This window comes from Oncorhynchus gorbuscha, linkage group LG06 (genome assembly GCF_021184085.1).
Source record: "Oncorhynchus gorbuscha isolate QuinsamMale2020 ecotype Even-year linkage group LG06, OgorEven_v1.0, whole genome shotgun sequence".
NCBI classification, from domain to species: Eukaryota; Metazoa; Chordata; class Actinopteri; order Salmoniformes; family Salmonidae; genus Oncorhynchus; species Oncorhynchus gorbuscha.
Window position 1 is genome coordinate 78,509,512 of NC_060178.1, and position 24,886 is coordinate 78,534,397.

Below are 24,886 nucleotides of genomic sequence, written 5' to 3' on the forward strand. Positions count from 1 at the left end.
CAGACCACGTGTAACAACACCTGCACAGGATCGGTACATCTAAACATCACACCTGCGGGACAGGTACAGGATGGCAACAACAACTGCCTGAGTTACACCAGGAACACACAACCCCTCCATCAGTGGTCAGACTGTCCGCAATAAGCTGAGAGAGGCTGGACTGAGGGCTTGTAGGCCTGTTGTAAGACCGGTCCTCACCAGACATCACCGGCAACAACGTCGCCTATGGGCACAAACCCACCGTCACTGGACCAGACAGGACTGACGAGTTGCGGTTTTGTCTCACCAGGGGTGATGGCCGGATTTCCATTCAAGAAATTGTCTGTGATGTACTCCGATCCAGACATACTACGGAGATCAAACTAATGTCCGTGGGTGTGGTGTAGCATTTCGCCAGAGCAAGGAGTTTGGGTAGCCAGGCAAAGCTAGTGTAGCCAATATCAGGCAAGGGTGACGGCTAAAGCAAATTTATTGTAACTAGTGATTTTCACTGTAAATGTACAACTAGGTCTACGGCATTAACGTCTACATTTTTGTTAACAAAAGCAATTACTCTGACAAAAACTGAATATTTTGAACCATCTCCCAAGTCCCAACCTCGACAGACAAGATTCAAATTCTCGCTAAAGTTTCCAACCACAAGCATAAACTAGCTAGCCTGAACTGAATCCGTTCGTCTCCACTCAACTCGCAGCTGCGCGGCATACTTCATCAATTTTGGCAAGACACAAGGCGAGACCCAAATGCAGACACGAGAAGCAGATGGTTGAGTTCCGATATTTATTAATCCAAGGGGTAGCCAAAAGGTAGGTTGGGGACAGGCGAGAGTTCATAAACCGGGTCAGAGTCCAAACAGTACAAGTCAATAGGCAGGCTTGAAGACAGGACAGGCAGAGTGGTCAGGCAGGCGGGTTTGGCGTCATGACAGGCAAGGGTCGAAACCAGGAGGACTAGAACCAAAAGAGACTGGGGAAAAAATAGAAGCAAGGAAAACCACTGGTTGACTTGACAAACCAGACTAACTGGCACAGAGAGACAGGAAAAACAGGGATATATACACCGGGGATCATAAGCGACACCTGGAGGGGGTGGTGACGATCACAAGGACAGGTGAAACCGATCAAGGTGTGACATTTCTTTGTATAGCCTCTCCCGCCGAAGAAAGGAGAAAATCACATTCTCTTGTGATATGGGTATTGCACATGTCAATACCACAATTTAGATTGGGATTTGATTAATTGTGCAGCCCTGGTGTGTGTGTTTGTGTCAAATCTATATGTTTATTTGAAGTGTGAGGCGTGGTGTGACTTACGGTGGAAAATATGGCTTTGTCAGAGCCAAAATATCTGGGTCTGGGTAAAAGCCATGGTTCAGTTTCCCCCTCTCTTTCCTGAGTTCAGAGAGAACCAGTGTGAGGAACAGGCACATGCTGTTCTGTGGTGGGGGCACATTTACTTTAATTTGGCATTAGCGGTTGGAAATGTCCATAGCCATGTCCCATTGCAAGGCCAGTGTCGTATTCATTAGGACACACCATTGCAAACATAACACCCTTCCCGTTTCAGGCCAACTTTTTTTCTAGCTATTGAACCTTGTTCAGAGATTCTATGCCCTTCCATGGTAACATGGAGGTCATTGCAGGTGCTAACTCATCAATTGCTTTAGTTAGTACACATCCTGAATCTGCCTTGTAATCTATTATGGGATGACAGGTATTCTCAGAAGTACACTGTTGCTATTTGAAACAACACTAAATGTAGTATCAGAGAGGTTCAGCCATTTTAGAGGGAAATTTATTTTGTTATCAAACATCAACATGTTTCTACATTAAAAGCCTACATTAGGGTCAAGCACTAACATTTTAGCTAGCTAGCTAACAGTTTTTATTTGAAACAACAAGAGATGGCAGTGGCTTGCAGACTGTAGAAGATGGCAGATGCTCAGTAAATTCTTTCCCCAATGTTTTATTTCAAGGTGGACTATCCCTGCAGACTGCAACTTCATGTGGCCTAAGCTTAGTGGTTGACTGTTAATTAACATAAACACGTTTAGCATCCCCTCCACTCATACAAGCTGAATACAAGCTACATAAAAAAAAAAGTTTAAATCAATACACCATCACAATAAATCCATGATTTATTTTAGTCTGGTCTAAAGAAACATGATATGAAGAAAATCTATTTCAGAAGAACAGAATAGGAGTTGGCCTACTGTACAGTGCATTCGGAAAGTATTCAGACCCCTTGACTTTTTCCACATTTTGTTACGTTACGGCCTTATTCTTAAATGGATGAATGGATTTTCCTCATCAATCTACACACCATAATCTTCCCCATAATGGCAAAGCAAAAACAGGTTTTTAGATAAAAATATATATATATATTTACGAAATAAATGTAATATTACATTTACATACGTATTCAGACCCTTTCCTCAGTACTTTGTTGAAGCACCTTTGGCAGCGATTAAAGCCTTGAGTCTTTTTTGGTATGATACTACAAGCTTTGCACACCTGTATTTGTGAAGTTTCTTCTCTGCAGATCCTCAAGATTTGTCAGGATGGATGTGGAGCATCACTGCACAGATATTTTCAGCTCTCCAGAGATTTTCGATCAGGTTCAAGTTGCTCTGTTCATCTTTCCCTCGATCCTGACTAGTCTCCCAGTCCCTGCCGCTGAAAAACACCCCCACAGCATGATGCTGCCACCACCATGCTTCACCGTAAGGATGGTGCCAGGTTTATCACATGACGCTTGGCATTCAGGCCAAAGAGTTCAATCTTTATTTCATCAGACCAGAGAATCGTATTGTGTAACGACAAAATCATAATTTAAATTAAGTTTATTGCATAAACTAATATGCATATGGCTGTTTTGAGTTAATCATCACCTTAGAAAGCTGTCCATTTCGTTGTGTTAGTCTTTCAAACAACATCCACAACAACCATGTTTTACACTTAGTTTCAACCGGCTGTTGAACTTTCTTCAAATTGATCATCACAGTGACGTGCATTTTAAAAGCACATACTGTTTTGATAATAAGTGTTTGATGTGATTAAAAAAAAATGCATTGGCATTGATGTCAGAGTGGTTAGAGGGACAATAGAGCCCTGAGTACCAGGCCATTAGGAGCTGATGGTTGTTAGCAATTTGGCTAATACCAAAGCATGTCCAGAGTGCATAAGAGGAGAATACCGTTACTCAGCGGTTACATGGAATTTTACACTGCGTTCATGGTGGTAATACGGTCACCGCAACAGCCCAAGGAAGGTGCGCATGAGACAGGATCGGACACAGGATGTGACCTGCTAGACTTACACCTGCCTCTGTGGATGACAGTGGAAGATCTTCCACCCAGAGTTGTCAATAGGCTCACTAAAATGTTTTGTTTTGTTGTTTTAAGAGCATCTTTGAGATTCTTTTTGTAATGAAAAGTGCTATACAAATTAAATATATTGTTACTATTGAAGGCTTCAATACTGAAACTTGTTTTCATTCAGAATCAGCCGAACCCTATTGACCAGGACAGTTGGCTAGACAGCCAGCCATTCTGACATGCAACATAGAGATACTATAATCCAATGCAGTAAGCGCCAATTAGCTCTCTTCCTCCTTCTCTCAAAGAGATTCACTATGTTAAAGCAAAACCAGAACACCAAGACGAGGGATCATTTCCTATTCCTACTAACCCTGGAGACAAGGGAGTGAGTTTTCCATGCTTGTAACTCACTTCTCCGAAATGACTTGGGTGTGCTTCACACACACACACACACACACACACACACACACACACACACACACACACACACACACACACACACACACACACACACACACACACACACACACACACACACACACACACACACACACACACACACACACACACACACACACACACAATGATACCATTTATTTTCTTCTTACCACTGTCTGTCTGTGTCGCTTCAGCTGAATGCCCCCCTGCAGGGGAACTCTAGCTAGCTGCTTTTGTTGTTGCTTTTGCTGTTCATTCATAACGTCAATCTTCCCTTAGGCTCATGCTTACTATCAGAATTAAACTTTTTCTCCCCCTCATTCTGTCCCATAGTGTGTGTTTATTTTGTCTGCACAATGAATAGAATTATATGTTTCTCTCTCTCTCTCTCTCCATAGTGATTGTGATAGTCCTCCTGCGTTATGCCCATGTGATAGAGAAGCATCAGAACTGTGTATTGAACACAGCGGGCCTTTCCACTGGCTGGATCTGTGCTGCAGGACTCATCATGGTCGGCAACTTCCAGGTACTTACAGTTCCTTCAGAAATAATTCACACTCCTTGCCTTTTTCCACATTTACCACAATGTCAAAGTGGAATTATATTTTTAATTAAAAAAAATATATATTTAAAATTAAAAGCTGAAATGTCTTGAGTCAATAAGTAGTCAACCCTATGCTATGGCAAGCCTAAATAAGTTCAGGAGTGAAAATGTGCTTAACAAGTCACATAAAAGGTTGTGTTGACTCACTCTGTGTGCAATAATAGCGTTTAACATGAATGACTACCTCATCTCTGTACCCCACACATACCTGTAAGGTCCCTCAGTTGAGCAGTGAATTTCAAACACAGATTCAACCACAAAGACCAGGGAGGTTTTCCAATGCCTCACAAAGAAGGGCACCTATTGGTAAGTAGGTAAAAAAAAAGCAGACATTGAATATCCCTTTGAGCATGTCGAAGTTATTAATTACACTTTGGATGGTGTATCAATACACCCAGTCAATACAGGCGTCCTTCAACTCAGTTGCCGGAGAGGAAGGAAACTGCTCAGGGATTTCAACATGAGGCCAATGGTGACTTTAAAACAGTTCAAGTTTAATGGCTGTGATAGGAGAAAACTGAGGATGGATCGACAACATTGTATTTAGTCCACAATACTAACCTAAATGACTAGAAGGAAGCCTGTACAGAATACAAATATTCAAAAACATGCATCCTGTTTTCAATAATGCTCTAAAGTAAAACTGCAAAAAATTTGGCAAAGGAATTACATTTATGTACTGGATGCATCATGTTATCAGTATGCTTGTCATCGGCAAGGACTAGGGAGTTTTAAAAAAATATAAAAATAAATAGAATAGAGTTAAGCACAGGCAAATTCCTAGAGGAAAACCTGGTTGTCTGCTTTCCAAAAGACACTGGGAGATTAATTCACCTTTCAGCAGGACAATAACCTAAAACACAAGGCCAACTATACACTTGAGTTTCTTACCAAGATGACATGGAATGTTCCTGAGTGGTCTAGTTACAGCTTTGACTTACATCAGATTGAAAATGTATGTCAAGGTTTGAAAGAGCTTGAAGAATCCAGGTGTGCAATGCTCTTAGAGACATACCCAGAAAGACTCACAGCTGTAATCGCTGCCAAAAGGGATTCTAACTTATTGATTAGGGGTGTGAATACTTATGTAAATCAGTTATTTCTGTATCTCATTTACAATAAATGTGCAAAAATGTCTAAAAACATGTTTTCACTTTGTCATTATGGGGTACTGTGTGTAGATGGGTAACGCAAAATCGATTTATTAAATTTTGAATTCAGGATGTAAACAACAAAATGTGGAATAAGTTAAGGGGTATGAATACTTTCTGAAGGCAAGAGAACACGGTTCGACAACCGTGATTCACAAACATTTTTCCAGTTTTACACCACGTACATACGTTCAGCAACGCAACATTGTTTCACAACTGCACATGGTTGTTTGACATTGCACAAGGTAGTTTAGCAATGCAACACTGTTCCACAACTACAGTACATTTGGAAAGTATTAAGTTATGTTACAGCCTTATTCTAAAATGGATTAAGTTGTTTTTACCCCTCATCAATCTACACACAATACCCCATAATGACAAAGCAAAACCAATTTTTTTAAATGTCAGATTTACTTACATATTCAGACCATTTACTCAGTACTTTTTTGAAGCACCTTTGGCAGTTATTACAGCCTCGAGTCTTCTTGGGTGTGACACTACAAGCTTGGCACACCTGTATTTGGGGAGTTTCTCCCATTCTTCTCTGCAGATCCACTCAAGCTCTGTCAGGATGCAGGGGGAGCGTCGCTGCAATGCAATTTTCAGGTCTCTCTAGAGACGTTAGATCGGGTTCAAGTCCGGGCACTGGCTGGGCCACTTAAGGACATTCAGAGACTTGTCCCGAAGCCACTCCTGCATTGTCTTGGCTGTGTGCTTGTGGTCGTTGTCCTGTTGAAAGGTGAACCTTCGCTGCAATCTGAGGTCCTGAGCGCTCTGGAGTAGGTTTTTAGCAAGGATCTCTCTGTACTTTGCTCCGTTCATCTTTCCCTCAAACCTGACTAGTCTCCCAGTCCCTTCCGCTGAAAAACATCTCGACAGCATTATGTTGCCACCACCAAACTTCACAGTAGGGATGATGCCAGGTTTCCTCCAGACGTAACGCTTAGCATTCAGGCCAAATAGTTCAATCTTGGTTTCATCTGACCAGATAATCTTGTTCCTCATGGTCTGAGAGTATTTAGGTTCCTTTTGGCAAACACCAAGCGGGGAGTGGCTTCCATCTGGCCACTCTACCATAAAGGCCTGACAAGAGGAGTGCTGCAGAGAAGGTTGTCCTTCTGGAAACCTCTCCCATCTCCACAGAGGAACTCTGGAGCTCTGTCAGAGTGACCATCAGGTTCTTGATCACCTCCCTGACTAAGGCCCTTCTCCCCCGATTGCTCAGTTTGGCCAGGCGGCCAGCTCTAGGAAGAGTCTTGGTGGTTCCAAACTTCTTCCATTTTAGAATGATGGAGGCCACTGTGTTTTGGGGACATTCAATGGTACCCTTACCTATATCTGTAACTTGACACAATCATGTCTCGGAGCTCTACGGACAATTCCTTAAACCTCAAGTCTTGGTTTTTGCTTTGACATGTACTGTCAACTGTGCGACCTTATATAGACAGGTGTTTGCCTTTCCAAATCATGTCCAATTAATTGAATTGACCACAGGTGGACTCCAATCAAGTTGTAGAAACATCTCAAGGACGATCAATGGAAACAGGATGCGCCTGAGCTCTATTTCGAGTCTCATAGCAAAGGGTCTAATAAGTAATGTATTTATGTTTTTGTTTTTGTTTTTTTTGCAAACATTTCTAAAAACCTGTTTTCACTTGATCATTATGGGGTATTGTGTGTAGATTGATGAGAAATTCTTTTTACTTAATCAATTTAAAAATAAGGCTGTAACGTAACACAATGTGGAAAAGTCAAGGGGTTTGAATACTTCCCGAATGCAATGTATTTCACAAACATTTTACAACGGTTTCACATAACACAATGGTTTCATTGCACCACATGAGAGGCTCTAGGCTAGGTCATCCATAATAGAAATAGTTTGACAGTCGATTCACGCCTCCAAAGGTGGTCTCAAGTTGAGTTTAGTCCAGTTTTTCACATCTGTTGTGTAGGTCTCAATATGCATCAGGAGAAATTTGTGGTGAAAACATCCTGGCTTGGCACCAATGTGCCCTCTAAGCTGCGCGCTTGCGCATCCACACACCTCCAGGACTGCCTCGCTGATGCCAGGCCGCGCAGAGACGCAAGAGATTGAACTTCACTGAGTTCGCCCCATTTGTTTGCACTATATACACTACATGAGTATGTAAAAGTATGTAGATATCTGCTCCTCGACCATCTCACTCCAAAATAATGGGCATTAATATGGAGTTAGTCCCTCCTTTGCTGCTATAACATCCTCTACTCTTCTGGGAAAGCTTTCCACTAGATGTTGGAACATTTCTGCAGAGATTTGGTTCCATTCAACCACGAGCATTAGTGAGGTTGGGCGATTAGGCCTGATGCCTGGCTCACAGTTGGCTTTTCAATTAATTGCAAATCGAAAGGTATAGAAATCAAAAGGTATTTCCAAAGGTATTACTGGTTTTGTTGGTAGGGCTACATTATTCTGAAATAGCCACAATAGCCTATTGGCTACTGTCTAAAACTATAAGGGTACAGCCTCATTGTTCACTGTAAACGTGCGCCAGAAGTTGCACAAAATTCTCACAACGTTCAAATTTCCACCCACAAGACCTAACATTTGCTCAGTGCCCCCAAAAATTAGAGGGAACATTGCTTGACACAATCTTGTATTTTCAGTAAATCAAATCAAATCAAATCAAATTTATTTATATAGCCCTTCGTACATCAGCTGATATCTCAAAGTGCTGTACAGAAACCCAGCCTAAAACCCCAAACAGCAAACAATGCAGGTGTAAAAGCACGGTGGCTAGGAAAAACTCCCTAGAAAGGCCAAAACCTAGGAAGAAACCTAGAGAGGAACCGGGCTATGTGGGGTGGCCAGTCCTCTTCTGGCTGTGCCGGGTAGAGATTATAACAGAACATGACCAAGATGTTAAAATGTTCATAAATGACCAGCATGGTCAAATAATAATAAGGCAGAACAGTTGAAACTGGAGCAGCAGCACAGTCAGATGGACTGGGGACAGCAAGGAGCCATCATGTCAGGTAGTCCTGGGGCACGGTCCTAGGGCTCAGGTCCTCCGAGAGAGAGAAAGAAGAGAGAATTAGAGAGAGCATATGTGGGGTGGCCAGTCCTCTTCTGGCTGTGCCAGGTGGAGATTATAACAGAACGTGGCCAAGATGTTCAAATGTTCATAAATGACCAGCATGGTTGAATAATAGTAAGGCAGAACAGTTGAAACTGGAGCAGGAGCATGGCCAGGTGGACTGGGGACAGCAAGGAGTCCTCATGTCAGGTAGTCCTGGGACATGGTCCTAGGGCCCAGGCCAGTTGAAACTGGAGCAGCAGCATGGCCAGGTGGACTGGGGACAGCAAGGAGTCATCATGTCAGGTAGTCCTGGGGCATGGTTCTAGGGCTCAGGTCCTCCGAGAGAGAGAAAGAAAGAGAGAAGGAGAGAATTAGAGAACGCACACTTAGATTTACACAGGACACCGAATAGGACAGGAGAAGTACTCCAGATAAACAAACTGACCCTAGCCCCCGACACATAAACTACTGCAGCATAAATACTGGAGGCTGAGACAGGAGGGGTCAGGAGACACTGTGGCCCCATCCGAGGACACCCCGGACAGGGCCAAACAGGAAGGATATAACCCCAACCACTTTGCCAAAGCACAGCCCCCACACCACTAGAGGGAAATCTTCAACCACCAACTTACCATCCTGAGACAAGGCCGAGTATAGCCCACAAAGATCTCCGACACGGTACAACCCAAGGGGTGGGGGGGAACCCAGACAGGCCGACCACAACAGTGAATCAACCCACCCAGGTGACGCATCCCCCAGGGACGGCACGAGAGAGCCCCAGCAAGCCAGTGACTCAGCCCCGTAACAGGGTTAGAGGCAGAGAATCCCAGTGGAAAAAGGGGAACCGGCCAGGCAGAGACAGCAAGGGCGGTTCGTTGCTCCAGAGCCTTTCCGTTCACCTTCCCACTCCTGGGCCAGACTACACTCAATCATATGACCCACTGAAGAGATGAGTCTTCAGTAAAGACTTAAAGGTTGAGACCGAGTTTGCGTCTCTGACATGGGTAGGCAGACCGTTCCATAAAAATGGAGCTCTATAGGAGAAAGCCCTGCCTCCAGCTGTTTGCTTAGAAATTCTAGGGACAATTAGGAGGCCTGCGTCTTGTGACCGTAGCGTACGTATAGGTATGTACGGCAGGACCAAATCAGAGAGGTAGGTAGGAGCAAGCCCATGTAATGCTTTGTAGGTTAGCAGTAAAACCTTGAAATCAGCCCTTGCTTTGACAGGAAGCCAGTGTAGAGAGGCTAGCACTGGAGTAATATGATCAAATTTTTTGGTTCTAGTCAGGATTCTAGCAGCCGTATTTAGCACTAACTGAAGTTTATTTAGTGCTTTATCCGGTAGCCGGAAAATAGAGCATTGCAGTAGTCTAACCTAGAAGTGACAAAAGCATGGATTAATTTTTCTGCATCATTTTTGGACAGAAAGTTTCTGATTTTTGCAATGTTACGTAGATGGAAAAAGCTGTCCTCGAAATGGTCTTGATATGTTCTTCAAAAAGAGATCAGGGTCCAGAGTAACGCCGAGGTCCTTCACAGTTTTATTTGAGACGACTGTACAACCATTAAGATTAATTGTCAGATTCAACAGAAGATCTCTTTGTTTCTTGGGACCTAGAACAAGCATCTCTGTTTTGTCCGAGTTTAATAGTAGAAAGTTTGCAGCCATCCACTTCCTTATGTCTGAAACACATGCTTCTAGCGAGGGCAATTTTGGTGCTTCACCATGTTTCATTGAAATGTACAGCTGTGTGTCATCCGCATAGCAGTGAAAGTTTACATTATGTTTTCGAATAACATCCCCAAGAGGTAAAATATATAGTGAAAACAATAGTGGTCCTAAAACAGAACCTTGAGGAACACCGAAATGTACAGTTGATTTGTCAGAGGACAAACCATTCACAGAGACAAACTGATATCTTTCCGACAGATAAGACCTAAACCAGGCCAGAACATGTCCGTGTAGACCAATTTGGGTTTCCAATCTCTCCAAAAGAATGTGGTGATCGATGGTATCAAAAGCAGCACTAAGGTCTAGGAGCACGAGGACAGATGCAGAGCCTCGGTCCGATGCCATCAAAATGTCATTTACCACCTTCACAAGTGCCGTCTCAGTGCTATGATGGGGTCTAAAACCAGACTGAAGCATTTCGTATACATTGTTTGTCTTCAGGAAGGCAGTGAGTTGCTGCGCAACAGCCTTCTCTAAAATCTTTGAGAGGAATGGAAGATTCGATATAGGCCGATAGTTTTTTATATTTTCTGGGTCAAGGTTTGGCTTTTTCAAGAGAGGCTTTATTACTGCCACTTTTAGTGAGTTTGGTACACATCCAGTGGATAGAGAGCCGTTTATTATGTTCAACATAGGAGGGCCAAGCACAGGAAGCAGCTCTTTCAGTAGTTTAGTTGGAATAGGGTCCAGTATACAGCTTGAAGGTTTAGAGGCCATGATTATTTTCATCATTGTGTCAAGAGATATAGTACTAAAACACTTGAGCGTCTCTCTTGATCCTAGGTCCTGGCAGAGTTGTGCAGACTCAGGACAACTGAGGTTTGGAGGAATACGCAGGTTTAAAGAGGAGTCCATAATTTGCTTTCTAATAATCATAATCTTTTCCTCAAAGAAGTTCATGAATTTATCACTGCTAAAGTGCAAGTCATCCTCTCTTGGGGAATGCTGCTTTTTAGTTAGCTTTGCCACAGTATCAAAAAGTAGTTCAGTGGCCCCCGCCCTCGTCCGCTGCTCCCAATCTTTCACTCTCCTCTCCTGTCCTCCCCTTCTCTACCTCACCTCCCTCTGACTGGTACATTCCAGATCTGCTTCATGTTGTAGTTATGGACGTCTCACATACCGGAACACGCACACACTGTGGTATTTGGTTGTTCAGGACTGAGTTTCTGCAAGTTTAAATATTTAGAACCTTGGCTCAGTGCCTGGACTTTAAGCTGTGTGCATATCTCTGTGTATTTTTAATTTAATTGAACCTTTATTTAACTAGGCAAGTCAGTAAAGAACAAATTCTTATTTACAATGCATGGTACTGGGGCATCCATTTTTGGTACTATAGGAGGGTTGCCATAGAGATTAGGATGGGGTTCTTAAAAACATTGTTGTTCAGTACATTAGGCCTTGGCGGCTGTCGTAGCAACAGTTTTGCTATGTTGAGGGATTATCGGCAAAGGCCAATATCGGCCCGATACTCTATATCTGTACTCCCAGTCGTGAAGTCCATAGGTTAAGGCCCAATAAACTCTGTTTTAAAGTCACCATTGACCTCATGGTGAAATCCCTGTTCAGTTTTCTTCCTCTCCTGCAACTGAGTTAGGAAAGACACCTGTATCTTTGTAGTAACTGGGTGCATCCAAAGTGTAATTAATCATTTCACCATGCTCAAAGAGTTATTTCATGTCTGCGATTTTTTTATAATATATTTTTACCCATCTACAATAGGTGCTCTTCTTTGGGAGGCATTGGAAACCCTCCCTGGTCTTTGTGGGGTACAGAGATGAAGTAGTCATAAAAGAATTATGTTAAACACTATTATTGCTGTAACTGTTTTCTTCTGGTGAAAGAGAGGCGGACCAAAATGTAGCGTGGTTATTTTTGTACAACTTTAAAAAAGATGAAAATACAACAATCTACAAAAAAAGAACCGTGGAAAAAACAGTCTTATCTGGTGCCACAAACACAAAGACAGGAACAATCACCCACAAAACCCAACACAAAACAGGCTACCTAAATATGGTTCCCAATCAGAGACAATGACTAACACCTGCCTCTGATTGAGAACCATATCAGGCCAAACATAGAAATAGACAAACCAGACACACAACATAGAATGCCCACCCAGCTCACGTCCTGACCAACACTAAAACAAGGAAAACACACAAGAACGATGGTCAGAACGTGACAATTGCACACAGTGAGTCCATGCAACTTATTTTTGTGACTTGTTAAACACATTTTAACTCCTGAACTTATTTAGGCGTGCCATAACAAATAGGTTGAATACTTATTGACTCAAGAAATTTCAGCTTTACTTTTTTTATTAATTTTCAAACATTTCTAAAAACATAATTCCACTTTGACATTATGGGGTATTGTGTGTAGGCCGGTGACACAAAATTTTTTCTTCCTGATCGTAGGAAATGTTAATACTAATACTCTTCTCGTAATCATCCATGATCACATTACATTATACACGTGCATTGAGTAGATGGAGTGATGCATACTATTTATGCAAATGTTGTTGATTAGTAGGCTAATTTATTTGACCTTTATTTAACTAGGCAAGTCAGTTAAGAACAAATTCTTATTTTCAATGATGGCCTAGGAGCTGTGGGTTACCTGCCTTGTTCAGGGGCAGAACGACAGATTTTTACCTTGTCGGCTCAGGGATTCGATCTTGCAACCTTTGGTTACTATTACAACGCTCTAACCACTAGGCTACCTGCTGCCCCAAATGGAAAGCATCTGTCATCTGTAGCACCATAGACTCCATTGATCAGTCAAAACAAGCTCAATAATCAATGCACGCACACACTCCTGTTGATTTATGCATTCGCCTGGTATTGCCTGTATCGTGAGTAGGCCTATGCCATCTTAAACTGGGTAAATTATCTTAGGTATCCAAGATGGCGTAGCAGTAAGTCGTCCTGTCGTATCGTCTCTCTGTAAATATCTGTAAATATCGTCTCTTTTTCCTTTTAGATATTTTTCTTCGCATATCTTTAAAAACATTTTGCTAAACCTAAGCTTCCAAATACTCTCCTGCAATCCGCCTCACCCAATGTAGCTACTTTTCCTAAAGTATTTATATTTACTTCGGAACCGGAACCCCTCAACTGAAGCTAGCCAGCTAACCACCAGCTATGCTAGCGGTCTTCAGCTAACCGGTCATCAGCTAACCTTTAGCTCGGAAAGCTCTCGCCAGTTCGAACAACGCGACGCTAACCAGAGCATAACGGACATATTTATTTTTTATCCACGGATTCCCTCCACAAACGGAACATTTTTTTCAGCTGGATCTTCACAACTAGCTATCGAGCTAAACCGCAACCCTGGTTGTTTACTCCTGGCTAGCGTTTCCACCCACGTAGCTTGAAGCTAGCCCGGCCAGAGCTCCTGTGTTCCTAGCATACTCCTGGGCTTCTATACCCGGATCCACGACCGGTCTATCGATGTCACTGCATGAAGAGGAATAAACAGACTCACCACATCGCGACGTCCTCCAAAGGCTAACTCTCTAGCCCTCGCTATCTCCTTGCTTGCTAATTCGGCATGCTAACTGTTAGCTTGTTTAGCCCAGGTTCGCTAACTACTACCTTGTTTACCCCGGCCTGCTAATCTGTTAGCTTGTTAGCACAGGCCTGCTAACCGTCTGCATCGCAGTGGCCCATATGTACTTTCTATCTCTTCCCGATTTTTACAATTTGTTTATACCTTCCTGAAACCTGCCTCACCCAATGTGATACGGAATCGCTATTATTTTTAATTTTTAGAACACACTCAAGATCCTCCAGAAGCGAACCAGCTAACTAGCTACAAGCTACTTAGTCATTGTTAGTTTTTTTAACCTGGATAACACTCGCCAGTCCAGCCCCCCTGCCTCATCCACCGCTGCCCCTGGACTCTGACCACCTGGCTACAAAGCTGATGCACGCTGGACTGTCCATTAATCACGGTACTCCTTTCTGCTTGTTTGATTTATCTGTCGGCCCCGTTGCCTAGTCAATGCCATTTTACCTGCTGTTGTTATGCTAGCTGATTAGCTGTTGTCTCACCCACTGTTTTGTTGTCTCACCCACTGTTTTAGCTAGCTTTCCCAATTCAACACCTGTGATTACTGTATGCCTCGCTGTATGTCTCTCTCAAATGTCAATATGCCTTGTATACTGTTGCTCAGGTTAGTTATCATTGTTTTAGTTCACAATGGAGCCCCTAGTCCCACTCTTCATACCCCTGATACCTCCTTTGTCCCACCTCCCACATATGCGGTGACCTCACCCATTACAACCAGCATGTCCAGAGATAAAACCTCTCATCATCACCCAGTGCCTGGGCTTACCTCCGCCGTACCCGCACCCCACCATACCCCTGTCTGCGCATTATGCCCTGAATATATTCTACCATGCCCAGAAACCTGCTCCTCTTATTCTCTGTCCCCAACGCTCTAGACGACCAGTTTTGATAGCCTTTAGCCACAACCTCATACTACTCCTTCTCTGTTCCGCGAGTGATGTGGAGGTAAACCAGGCCCTGCATGTCCCCAGGCACCCTCATTTGTTGACTTCTGTGATCGAAAAAGCCTTGGTTTCATGCATGTCAACATCAGAAGCCTCCTCCCTAAGTTTGTTTTACTCACTGCTTTAGCACACTCTGCTAACCCTGATGTCCTTGCCGTGTCTGAATCCTGGCTCAGGAAGGCCACCAAAAATTCAGAGATTTCCATACCCAACTATAACATCTTCCGTCAAGATAGAACTGCCAAAGGGGGAGGAGTTGCAGTTTACTGCAGAGATGGCCTGCAAAGTAATGTCATACTTTCCAGGTCCATACCCAAACAGTTCGAACTAGTAATTCTGAAAATTACTCTCTCCAGAAATAAGTCTCTCACTGTTGCCGCCTGCTACCGACCCCCCTCAGCTCCCAGCTGTGCGCTGGACACCATTTGTGAATTGATTGCCCCCCATCTAGCTTCAGAGTTTGTTCTGTTAGGTGACCTAAACTGGGATATGCTTAACACCCCGGCAGTCCTACAATCTAAGATAGATGCCCTCAATCTCACACAAATCATCAAGGAACCCACCAGGTACAACCCTAACTCTGTAAGCAAGGGCACCCTCATAGACGTCATCCTGACCAACTGGCCCTCCAAATACACCTCCGCTGTCTTCAACCAGGATCTCAGCGACCACTGCCTCATTGCCTGTATCCGCTACGGTGCCGCAGTCAAACGACCACCCCTCATCACTGTCAAACGTTCCCTAAAACACTTCTGTGAGCAGGCCTTTCTAATCTACCTGGCCCGGGTATCCTGGAAGGACATTGACCTCATCCCGTCAGTTGAGGATGCCTGGTCATTCTTTAAGAGTAACTTCCTCACCATTTTAGATAAGCATGCTCCGTTCAAAAAATGCAGTACTAAGAACAGATACAGCCCTTGGTTCACTCCAGACCTGACTGCCCTCGACCAGCACAAAAACATCCTGTGGCGGACTGCAATAGCATCGAACAGTCCCTGCGATATGCAACTGTTCAGGGAAGTCAGGAACCAATACACGCAGTCAGTCAGGAAAGCTAAGGCCAGCTTCTTCAGGCAGAAGTTTGCATCCTGTAGCTCCAACTCCAAAAAGTTCTGGGACACTGTGAAGTCCATGGAGAACAAGAGCACCTCCTCCCAGCTGCCCACTGCACTGAGGCTAGGGAACACGGTCACCACCGACAAATCCATGATTATCGAAAACTTCAACAAGCATTTCTCAACGGCTGGCCATGCCTTCCACCTGGCCACTCCTACCTCGGCCAACAGCTCCGGCCCCCCCCGCAGCTCCTCGCCCAAGCCTCTCCAGGTTCTCTTTTACCCAAATCCAGATAACAGATGTTCTGAAAGAGCTGCAAAACCTGGACCCGTATAAATCATTTGGGCTTGACAATCTGGACCCTCTATTTCTGAAACTATCCGCCGCCATTGTCGCAACCCCTATTACCAGCCTGTTCAACCTCTCTTTCATATCGTCTGAGATCCCCAAGGATTGGAAAGCTGCTGCAGTCATCCCCCTCTTCAAAGGGGGAGACACCCTGGACCCAAACTGTTACAGACCTATATCCATTCTGCCCTGCCTGCCTATCTAAGGTCTTCGAAAGCCAAGTCAACAAACAGGTCACTGACCATCTCGAATCCCACCGTACCTTCTCCGCTATGCAATCTGGTTTCCGAGCCGGTCACGGGTGCACCTCAGCCACACTCAAGGTACTAAACGACATCAAAACCGCCATTGATAAAAGACAGTACTGTGCAGCCGTCTTCATCGACCTTGCCAAGGCTTTCGACTCTGTCAATCACCAGATTCTTATCGGCAGACTCAGTAGCCTCGGTTTTTCGGATGACTGCCTTGCCTGGTTCACCAATTACTTTGCAGACAGAGTTCAGTGTGTCAAATCGGAGGGCATGCTGTCCGGTCCTCTGGCAGTCTCTATGGGGGTGCCACAGGGTTCAATTCTCGGGCAGACTCTTTTCTCTGTATATATCAATGATGTTGGTCTTGCTGCGGGCGATTCCCTGATCCACCTCTATGCAGACGACACCATTCTATATACTTTCGGCCCGTCATTGGACACTGTGCTATCTAACCTCCAAACGTGCTTCAATGCCATACAACACTCCTTCCGTGGCCTCCAACTGCTCTTAAACGCTAGTAAAACCAAATGCATGCTTTTCAACCGATCGCTGCCTGCACCCGCATGCCCGACTAGCATCACCACACTGGATGGTTCCGACCTTGAATATGTGGACACCTATAAGTACCTAGGTGTCTGGCTAGACTGCAAACTCTCCTTCCAGACCCATATCAAACATCTCCAATCGAAAATCAAATCAAGAGTCGCCTTTCTATTCCGCAACAAAGCCTCCTTCACTCACGCTGCCAAGCTTACCCTAGTAAAACTGACTATCCTACCGATCCTCGACTTCGGCGATGTCATCTACAAAATCGCTTCCAACACTCTACTCAGCAAACTGGATGCAGTTTATCACAGTGCCATGTGTTTTGTCACTAAATCACCTTATATTACCCACCACTGCGACTTGTATGCTCTAGTCGGCTGGCCCTCGCTACATATTAGTCGCCAGACCCACTGGCTCCAGGTCATCTACAAGGCCATGCTAGGTAAAGCTCCACCTTATCTCAGTTCACTGGTCACGATGGCAACACCCATCCGTAGCACGCGCTCCAGCAGGTGTATCTCACTGATCATCCCTAAAGCCAACACCTCATTCGGCCGCCTTTCGTTCCAGTACTCTGCTGCCTGTGACTGGAATGAATTGCAAAAATCGCTGAAGTTAGAGACTTTTATCTACCTCACCAACTTCAAACATCAGCTATCTGAGCAGCTAACCGATCGCTGCAGCTGTACATAATCTATTGGTAAATAGCCTACCCATTTTCACCTACCTCATCCCCACAGTTTTTATTTACTTTTCTGCTCTTTTGCACACCAATATCTCTACCTGTACATGATCATCTGATCATTTATCACTCCAGTGTTAATCTGCAATATTGTAATTATTCGCCTACCTCATGCCTTTTGCACACATTGTATATAGACTCCCTTTTATTTCTACTGTGTTATTGACTTGTTAATTGTTTACTCCATGTGTAACTCTGTTGTCTGTTCACACTGCTATGCTTTATCTTGGCCAGGTCGCAGTTGCAAATGAGAACTTGTTCTCAACTAGCCTACCTGGTTAAATAAAGGTGAAATAAAAATAAATAAAAATAATTCAAATACCATTATTACCATTATGTTGTTATGTAGTTACATTGTTAAAAACCGTTTATATTTATTGTTTGATTATAATGTATGCATTATAATGCATACATGGCTGTTTCTGGGAAATGTATTCATAAAAATGTTCTCATTTAATGATATTGGATATCTGCAAAAATATTGGCCATTGGTCTCTTAGACCCCTAAAAATCAATATCGGCATCGGCCTTAAAAAATACACATTGGTCGTTCTCTAGCTCCTGGTGTTCTGGTGTCCTGGTGCTCTGGGCTCCTGGTGTTCTGGGCTCCTGGTGTTCTGGGCTCCTGGTGTTCTGGGCTCCCTGTGCTGTGGTGTGTTTTTGTAGAAGGAAGTGGTGTGTGTGTGTGTGTGTGTGTGTGTACAGGATGTTTCTACCCTGAATGCCAGACAGGGACTCTTTATAAAAAAAACTGGTGTGGGGAAGAGGGGAGCAAAGCTGCCACCTTCCCTGCTCCCCTGATTCTCGTTAGCCTCTTTGTGGTGTGTGTGTTTGTGTGCCAAAACAAAAGTAAGAACATGGAGTTGCATCTGTGACTCCCTCCTTTTCTTTCTCCCTCTATCTTTCTATTTCTCTCTGCCCTCAGCTCATTCGGTGGAAAACCGAGGGGGGAATTTTTTGCGGGAAGTGAGTCATCACAGCTCGTACCCTGTATGTGTGTGTGTGTCTAACATCCAGGAGCAGACTGTGTGCACATGTGTCACAGACCCCATCTGTACCCAATCAGAGACCGTCTGTAACCTTCCGTACTCAGTTCAATTCTATAAAACGTTCTTCATCAAACAAATGTGCTGGACCTAAATACACGTTTAGATGCATTGCATACATATAGACATACAATATTTAACATTCATATAGGCTACACACTAGTAGACAATTTTGAAGCAGTGAAAATATAATGGGCAGTTCTGTCAGATGGCACAGTAGCACAAACAGTACTAAGATGAAAGCCTCACAGGCAGTGGTTGAAAAAGTACCCAATTGTCAACAACAAAAGAAAAGAAGAAAGTTAAGGTACATCTATTCCGTTTTATATAGACTTACATTTTAAAAGTACATGTGATTGCTAAAATATACTTAAGTATCAAAAGTAAAAGTATAAATAATTTCAAATGAATTTTTAAGCAAACCAGACGGCACAATTTTACAAACGAAGCATTTGTGTTTATTGAGTCCGCCAGGTCAGAGGCAGTAGGGATGACTAGGGATATTCTCTTGTTAAATGTGTGAATTTGACCATTTTTCTGTCCTGCTAAGCATTCAAAATGTAACGAGTACTTGTGGTGTCAGGAAAAATGTATGGAATAAAAAGTACATTATTTTTTTTAGGAATGTAGTGGAATAAATGTTGTCAAAAATATACATGGTTAAGTAAAGTACAGATGCCCCAAAAAGCAACTTAACTAGTACTTTAAAGTATTTTTACTTAAGTACTTTACACCACTGCTCACATAGAGGTAGCATCAGAAATAACACAGTTACCACGAAAACAACACATTAACTATTAGTACTAGGCTATAATGACACCATTAGGATATTATGTTGTGTTATGTAAGACAAGACAGGGTAGGGTATGGTAGGGGTCAATCACTCAGATCTTTTTAGACCGACAGGAGAGGACCTGAATAGATGGACACACACACACACACACACACACACACACACACACACACACACACACACACACACACACACACACACACACACACACACACACACACACACACACACACACACACACACACACACACACACACACACACACAATGTTTGTTTTACTTTCCTTGTAGGGACCAAACACTGCATTCCCATTCATATCCTAATTTCCTTTAACCCCTAACCCTCAACCTAAACCTATCCTTAACTTCTTGGATAGAGGGGGCGCTATTTTAATTTTGGGATGAAAAACGTTCCCGTTTTAAACAAGATATTTTGTCACGAAAAGATGCTCGACTATGCATATAATTGACAGCTTTGGAAAGAAAACACTCTGACGTTTCCAAAACTGCAAAGATATTGTCTGTGAGTGCCACAGAAATGATGTTACAGAAAATAAAACAGATAAAAATACAATCAGGAAGTGCCGCATTTTTTAAAACCGCCTCACGGCAATGACTCCTTATATGGCTGTGGAGGAGCTAGGAGTCAGCTTACCTTTTCCACATTTTCCCCAAGGTGTCTGCAGCATTGTGACGTATTTGTAGGCATATCATTGGAAGATTGACCATAAGACACTACATCTACCAGGTGGTCGCTTGGTGTCCTCCGTCGCAATTATTGCGTAATCTCCAGCTGCAGTTATTTTTCCGTTTGCCTCGGATGAGAAACCGACTGCCAGGAATGATTTTTCAGCGAATAGAATTGTGAAAAACACCTTGAGGATTGATTCTAAACAAGGTTTGCCATGTTTCTGTCGATATTATGGAGCTAATTTGGAAAAAAGTTTGGCGTTGTGTTGACTGCATTTTCGTTTTTTTTTTCTTAGCTCCATTTTGTTCATCACGTTTGGCTATTTCTCTTACACAAATAATATTTTGGGAAAAAATTAACATTTGCTATCTAACTGAGTCTCGTCATTGAAAACATCCGAAGTTCTTCAAAGGTAAATTATTTTATATGAATGCTTTTCTTGTTTTTGTGAAAATGTTGTCTGCTGAATGCTAGGCTTAATGCTATGCTAGGCTATCATTACTCTTACACAGATGCTTGTGTAGCTTTGGTTAAAGCATATTTTGAAAATCTGAGATGACAGTGTTGTTAACAAAAGGCTAAGCTTGTGTTTCAATATATTTATTTCATTTCATTTGCAATTTTCATGAATAGGAATCGTTTCGTTATGGTAATGAGTTTGAGGCTATGATTACGCTCCCGGATACGGGATTGCTCGAAGCTAGAGGTTAACTCCAAACCCCTAACCATAAACTCGACCCTAACTCCTAACCCTAAAATGAACCCCTAGCCCTCATTCTGACCCTATACCTAACCCATAAGCCTAAAATAGCCTTTTTTAAAATGTCCAGTGAAATGTCCCTACTTGATCCGAATTTTCCTTGTTTCACTTCTGGTCCCCACAAGGATAGTAAAACCAAAACACACACACACACTCGAGGGGAGGATGTAAATAGTACACAACTGTGAGTGTTCCCTCTGTGGACTCTGGGCACAGGAAAGCATGAGAGGGAAAGAGAGAAGAGACCGACACATTTCTTCTCTGAGAGCAGAGGAAAGGAAAGGGAAAGAGAGGAAAGATTAGGGGATGTGCACAGACAGGCAGGCAGAGGTGTGATTGTCTTTCTCCTTCTCTCCCCTAGAGACAACTGAAGGTTCTCTGGACCTGTCTACACATGTTCCCACACAGCCACACCAGACACACACACACACACACACACACGTTGCTCACACACAGCCACACCAGACACACACACTCGTCGCTCACACACAGCCACACCAGACACACACACTCGTCGCTCACACACAGCCACACCAGACACACACACTCGTCGCTCACACACAGCCACACCAGACACACACACTCGTCGCTCACACACAGCCACACCAGACACACACTCGTCGCTCTCACACACAGCCACACCAGACACACACACTCGTCGCTCTCACACACAGCCACATAGACACACAGGACTCTAGTATAGGCCTCCCGTTTTCTAACCCCATCCCTAGTTCCTTTACACCTCCCCCACTGACTTTCCTACCTCTTTCATAACTTATTATTCACTCTTTAACAATTAACCCTCTCTTTTCTCTATGCTCTGCATCCTCCACTTTGTCCACTATTCTGTCTTCTACATTGCCATTCCCTCTGAACTGCCTGTCCCTCTCACCCAATCTCTCCTCCATCTATCTACAGTCTGCAGCTGTTTCATTCAGTAAGGCCACATTAGCAACATAATAAATACAGGATATCACCAGTAAATACTTCCAAGAGTTGTTGTTTTGCTTGTGTATGTTTGTGTATCAGTGCCCTAAACAAACTCTTCACCCTGCCTCCGACAGGTAGATTGATGACATCCTGGCTTTAGCTGCCTGCCAAGGTCAACTCCAGAGTCCTCTAGTGGGAGAGAGCAAGAGAGGAGAGAAGGGAATGAGGGAGGGAGATGATTGGGAGAGGGGGCAAGGGGAGAGGGGGTGAGAGGGGAGGAAAAGGGGGTGAGGGGGTGGTGAGAGGGGAGGAAAAGGGGGTGAGGGGGGTGAGAGGGGAGGAAAAGGGGGTGAGAGAGGGGAGGGGGGAGGAGAGGAGAGGGGAGTAGAGGGGGGCTAGAGGGGAGGAGAGTGGGAGTAGAGGAGAGGAGAGTGGGAGTAGAGGAGAGGGGGGTGAGAGGAAAGGAGAATGGGGAGGAGTGGGGGGCGAGAGGGGAAGGAGTGGGACGAGAGGAGATGTGGGGGCGAGAGGGGAGGAGAGTGGGAGTATAGGAGAGGGGGGGGTGAGAGGAAAGGAGAAAGGTGAGGAGAGGACAGGGGGAGGAGGGGGGGGAGGAGAGAGGGCCCTTTGTCTCCTGTCCCCCCAGACTTGCTCTCTCTCTGGGGCGGGTCCTAGGCGAACGAGTGTGCCAGCGTACTGCCTTAAGAGACCTTCTTTTGAAAAATTGAAAAATAGTATTTTTGTTAATTATGAGACGCCTTAGCCAGTATACACTTTCTCAAATTAGTCATAATTAATCTAAGGTAACTCAAGAAATCTGTCATAAATGTTTACATTTTTGCAGAGGAGATCTTAGCCGCGCAATTTTATATCTAACTAAGATTTTGTGTGCAGTATTTCTCAATGAAAAAAATATACACGAAAACGACTTGTCTCTCGTTGAATGACATGCTTTTTTGAAGAAGCCCTACTGTTGACCAATCACCGACGAAGTGGCGTAGACCTCGCCTATCAACTTTGGCTCTTTTGGGGTGTGCCTGAAACAAAAACGTCTCAAAATGTCATCATAATATATGCACAAACTCTTCCGAACTGTTTGGGCTGGGAAGCATGCAGACGCCTTTTGCTTCTCCGTAAACACTCCGTAAACACTCCAGACCCCTCTTCTCCCTTCTTCCCCTAATCCTTTCTTCCTCAATTATCTCCATACCTATTCCTCTGCATATACTAGACCCTTGTCCTCCCGTCTCCATCTATTCTCTCCATTCCACTTCCATCCCTCTGTCAACACCCGCTTCTTTCCCTTACTCTCTCCTTACTCCCTTAACCTTCTCCTCCACACCCCCCTCTTCTTCCCCCATCTCTTAATTTTCCGAGGGAACACTCAGCGACTCATTTTTGAGAGTAGATGTGCCTTCTCTTCTTTGTTGATTTAGAGCGTCTCTACAGTATATCAACAAACTTCCTGGCTCTGTTACACGCACACACACACGCGCACACACAGGCATACACACATACATAGGATGCTCCTCAGAGGAGGAAGGGAAGGACCATCCTCCTCAGTGAATTTCATGAAAATAGTCAAACATTTAAAGTGATCCTTTATAGATAAAACTGTACAAAATATATTCACATGTCACCAAATAATTTATTAAAACACTGTTTTGCAATGAAGGTCTACAGCAGCCTCAACAGCACTCTGTAGGGTAGCACCATGGTGTAGCCTGAGGACCCCCTTCCATAGACTTACACAGTAATTATGACAACTTCCAGAGGACATACTCCAACCTATCAGAGCTCTTGCAGCATGAACTGACATGTTGTCCACCCAATCAAAGGCTCAGAGAATTAATCTAGTACTGAAGGCATAAGCTACAGCTAGCTAGCACTGTTGTACATACAATGTGGTGAGTACTTGACTCAAAGAGTGAGAAAGGCAATAGTTTAACAGTTTTGAACAAATGAATTTCCTTCAAAATTAAGGAGAAGCAAGAGGAGAGAGAGCTATTTAGTTGTATACATTTTTTCACTTTCACTTAGCTAGCGAATACAGCTAGCTAGTTTAGCACACTCAAACAGAGGGGATGCTATGTTAGCTAGCTGACTATGGCTATCCAACACTGGAATTCTTCCAAGTCAAGGTATGCTTTTGGTTTTAATAATGTATTGCCACCGGGACCCGCTGGTGTAACTGCTAAACTGCTTGCTGCTGACTGTACACTATACTACATGATTGTAGCGGGTTTACTAATGTGTTAGTTCTGACAGCGATGTAGGCTGTGTGTAGCAGTTATGATATAAAGGTTTGGTTTGGAAAGTTTTTTTTTGCCTCGTCACAGACAGCTGATGTGTTGTGCACTGAAGTCCACAAACGAAGGGAAAAAGTGAGGTGGAGAGCGCGTAGATTCGAGAAGTAATTATACAACAAAGGGATCATGCTGTTGTATGTGGCTGCTATGAATGTGAAGCAAACGTAACGAAATGGTGATAAACATACCTGAATTTGTCCGATAGAAACACGTTTGCAACTGTTTGGACTAATGATTACACCCTAGATCAGCTAGATGCAGGCAAGAATGTGCAAGGTGGTATTGAATGTGTCACTGTCTTCCACCTTGATTACTCAAATCTCTCGACCTGTAAACCTGCGTTGTAAACGTTCATTCATAGGCTAGGTTGTAGCAACCTCATGATGGGTATAGGGAAAGTTTGAGTATCATGTAGTAGCCTAAACCTATCGATGTTACATTGAGCTGGGTGAATGGAATATGAATGACAGTCATGCAATATGCTGTAATAGAAATAAGGCTCATAAAATCAATTATTGTCCTCATCTTAAATGTCACAACTGTCACTGATAGACATACTACACACATTTCGCTAATTATAGTTCCCAGGCAGAGAACGAGAG

General features: G+C 43.7%; 1 protein-coding gene across 3 annotated transcripts in view; it reads left to right on the forward strand.

Annotated features, from left to right (window-relative positions):
- Positions 1 to 24,886, forward strand: part of LOC124038373 (transmembrane protein 150A-like) — a 74,577-nt gene that overhangs the window by 44,071 nt on the left and 5,620 nt on the right. For all 3 annotated transcript variants that reach the window (XM_046354184.1, XM_046354182.1, XM_046354183.1), the window contains one exon: positions 4,155 to 4,282. In XM_046354184.1, coding sequence (XP_046210140.1) covers positions 4,155 to 4,282 — 128 coding nt within the window. The remainder of the gene's footprint in view (positions 1 to 4,154; positions 4,283 to 24,886) is intronic.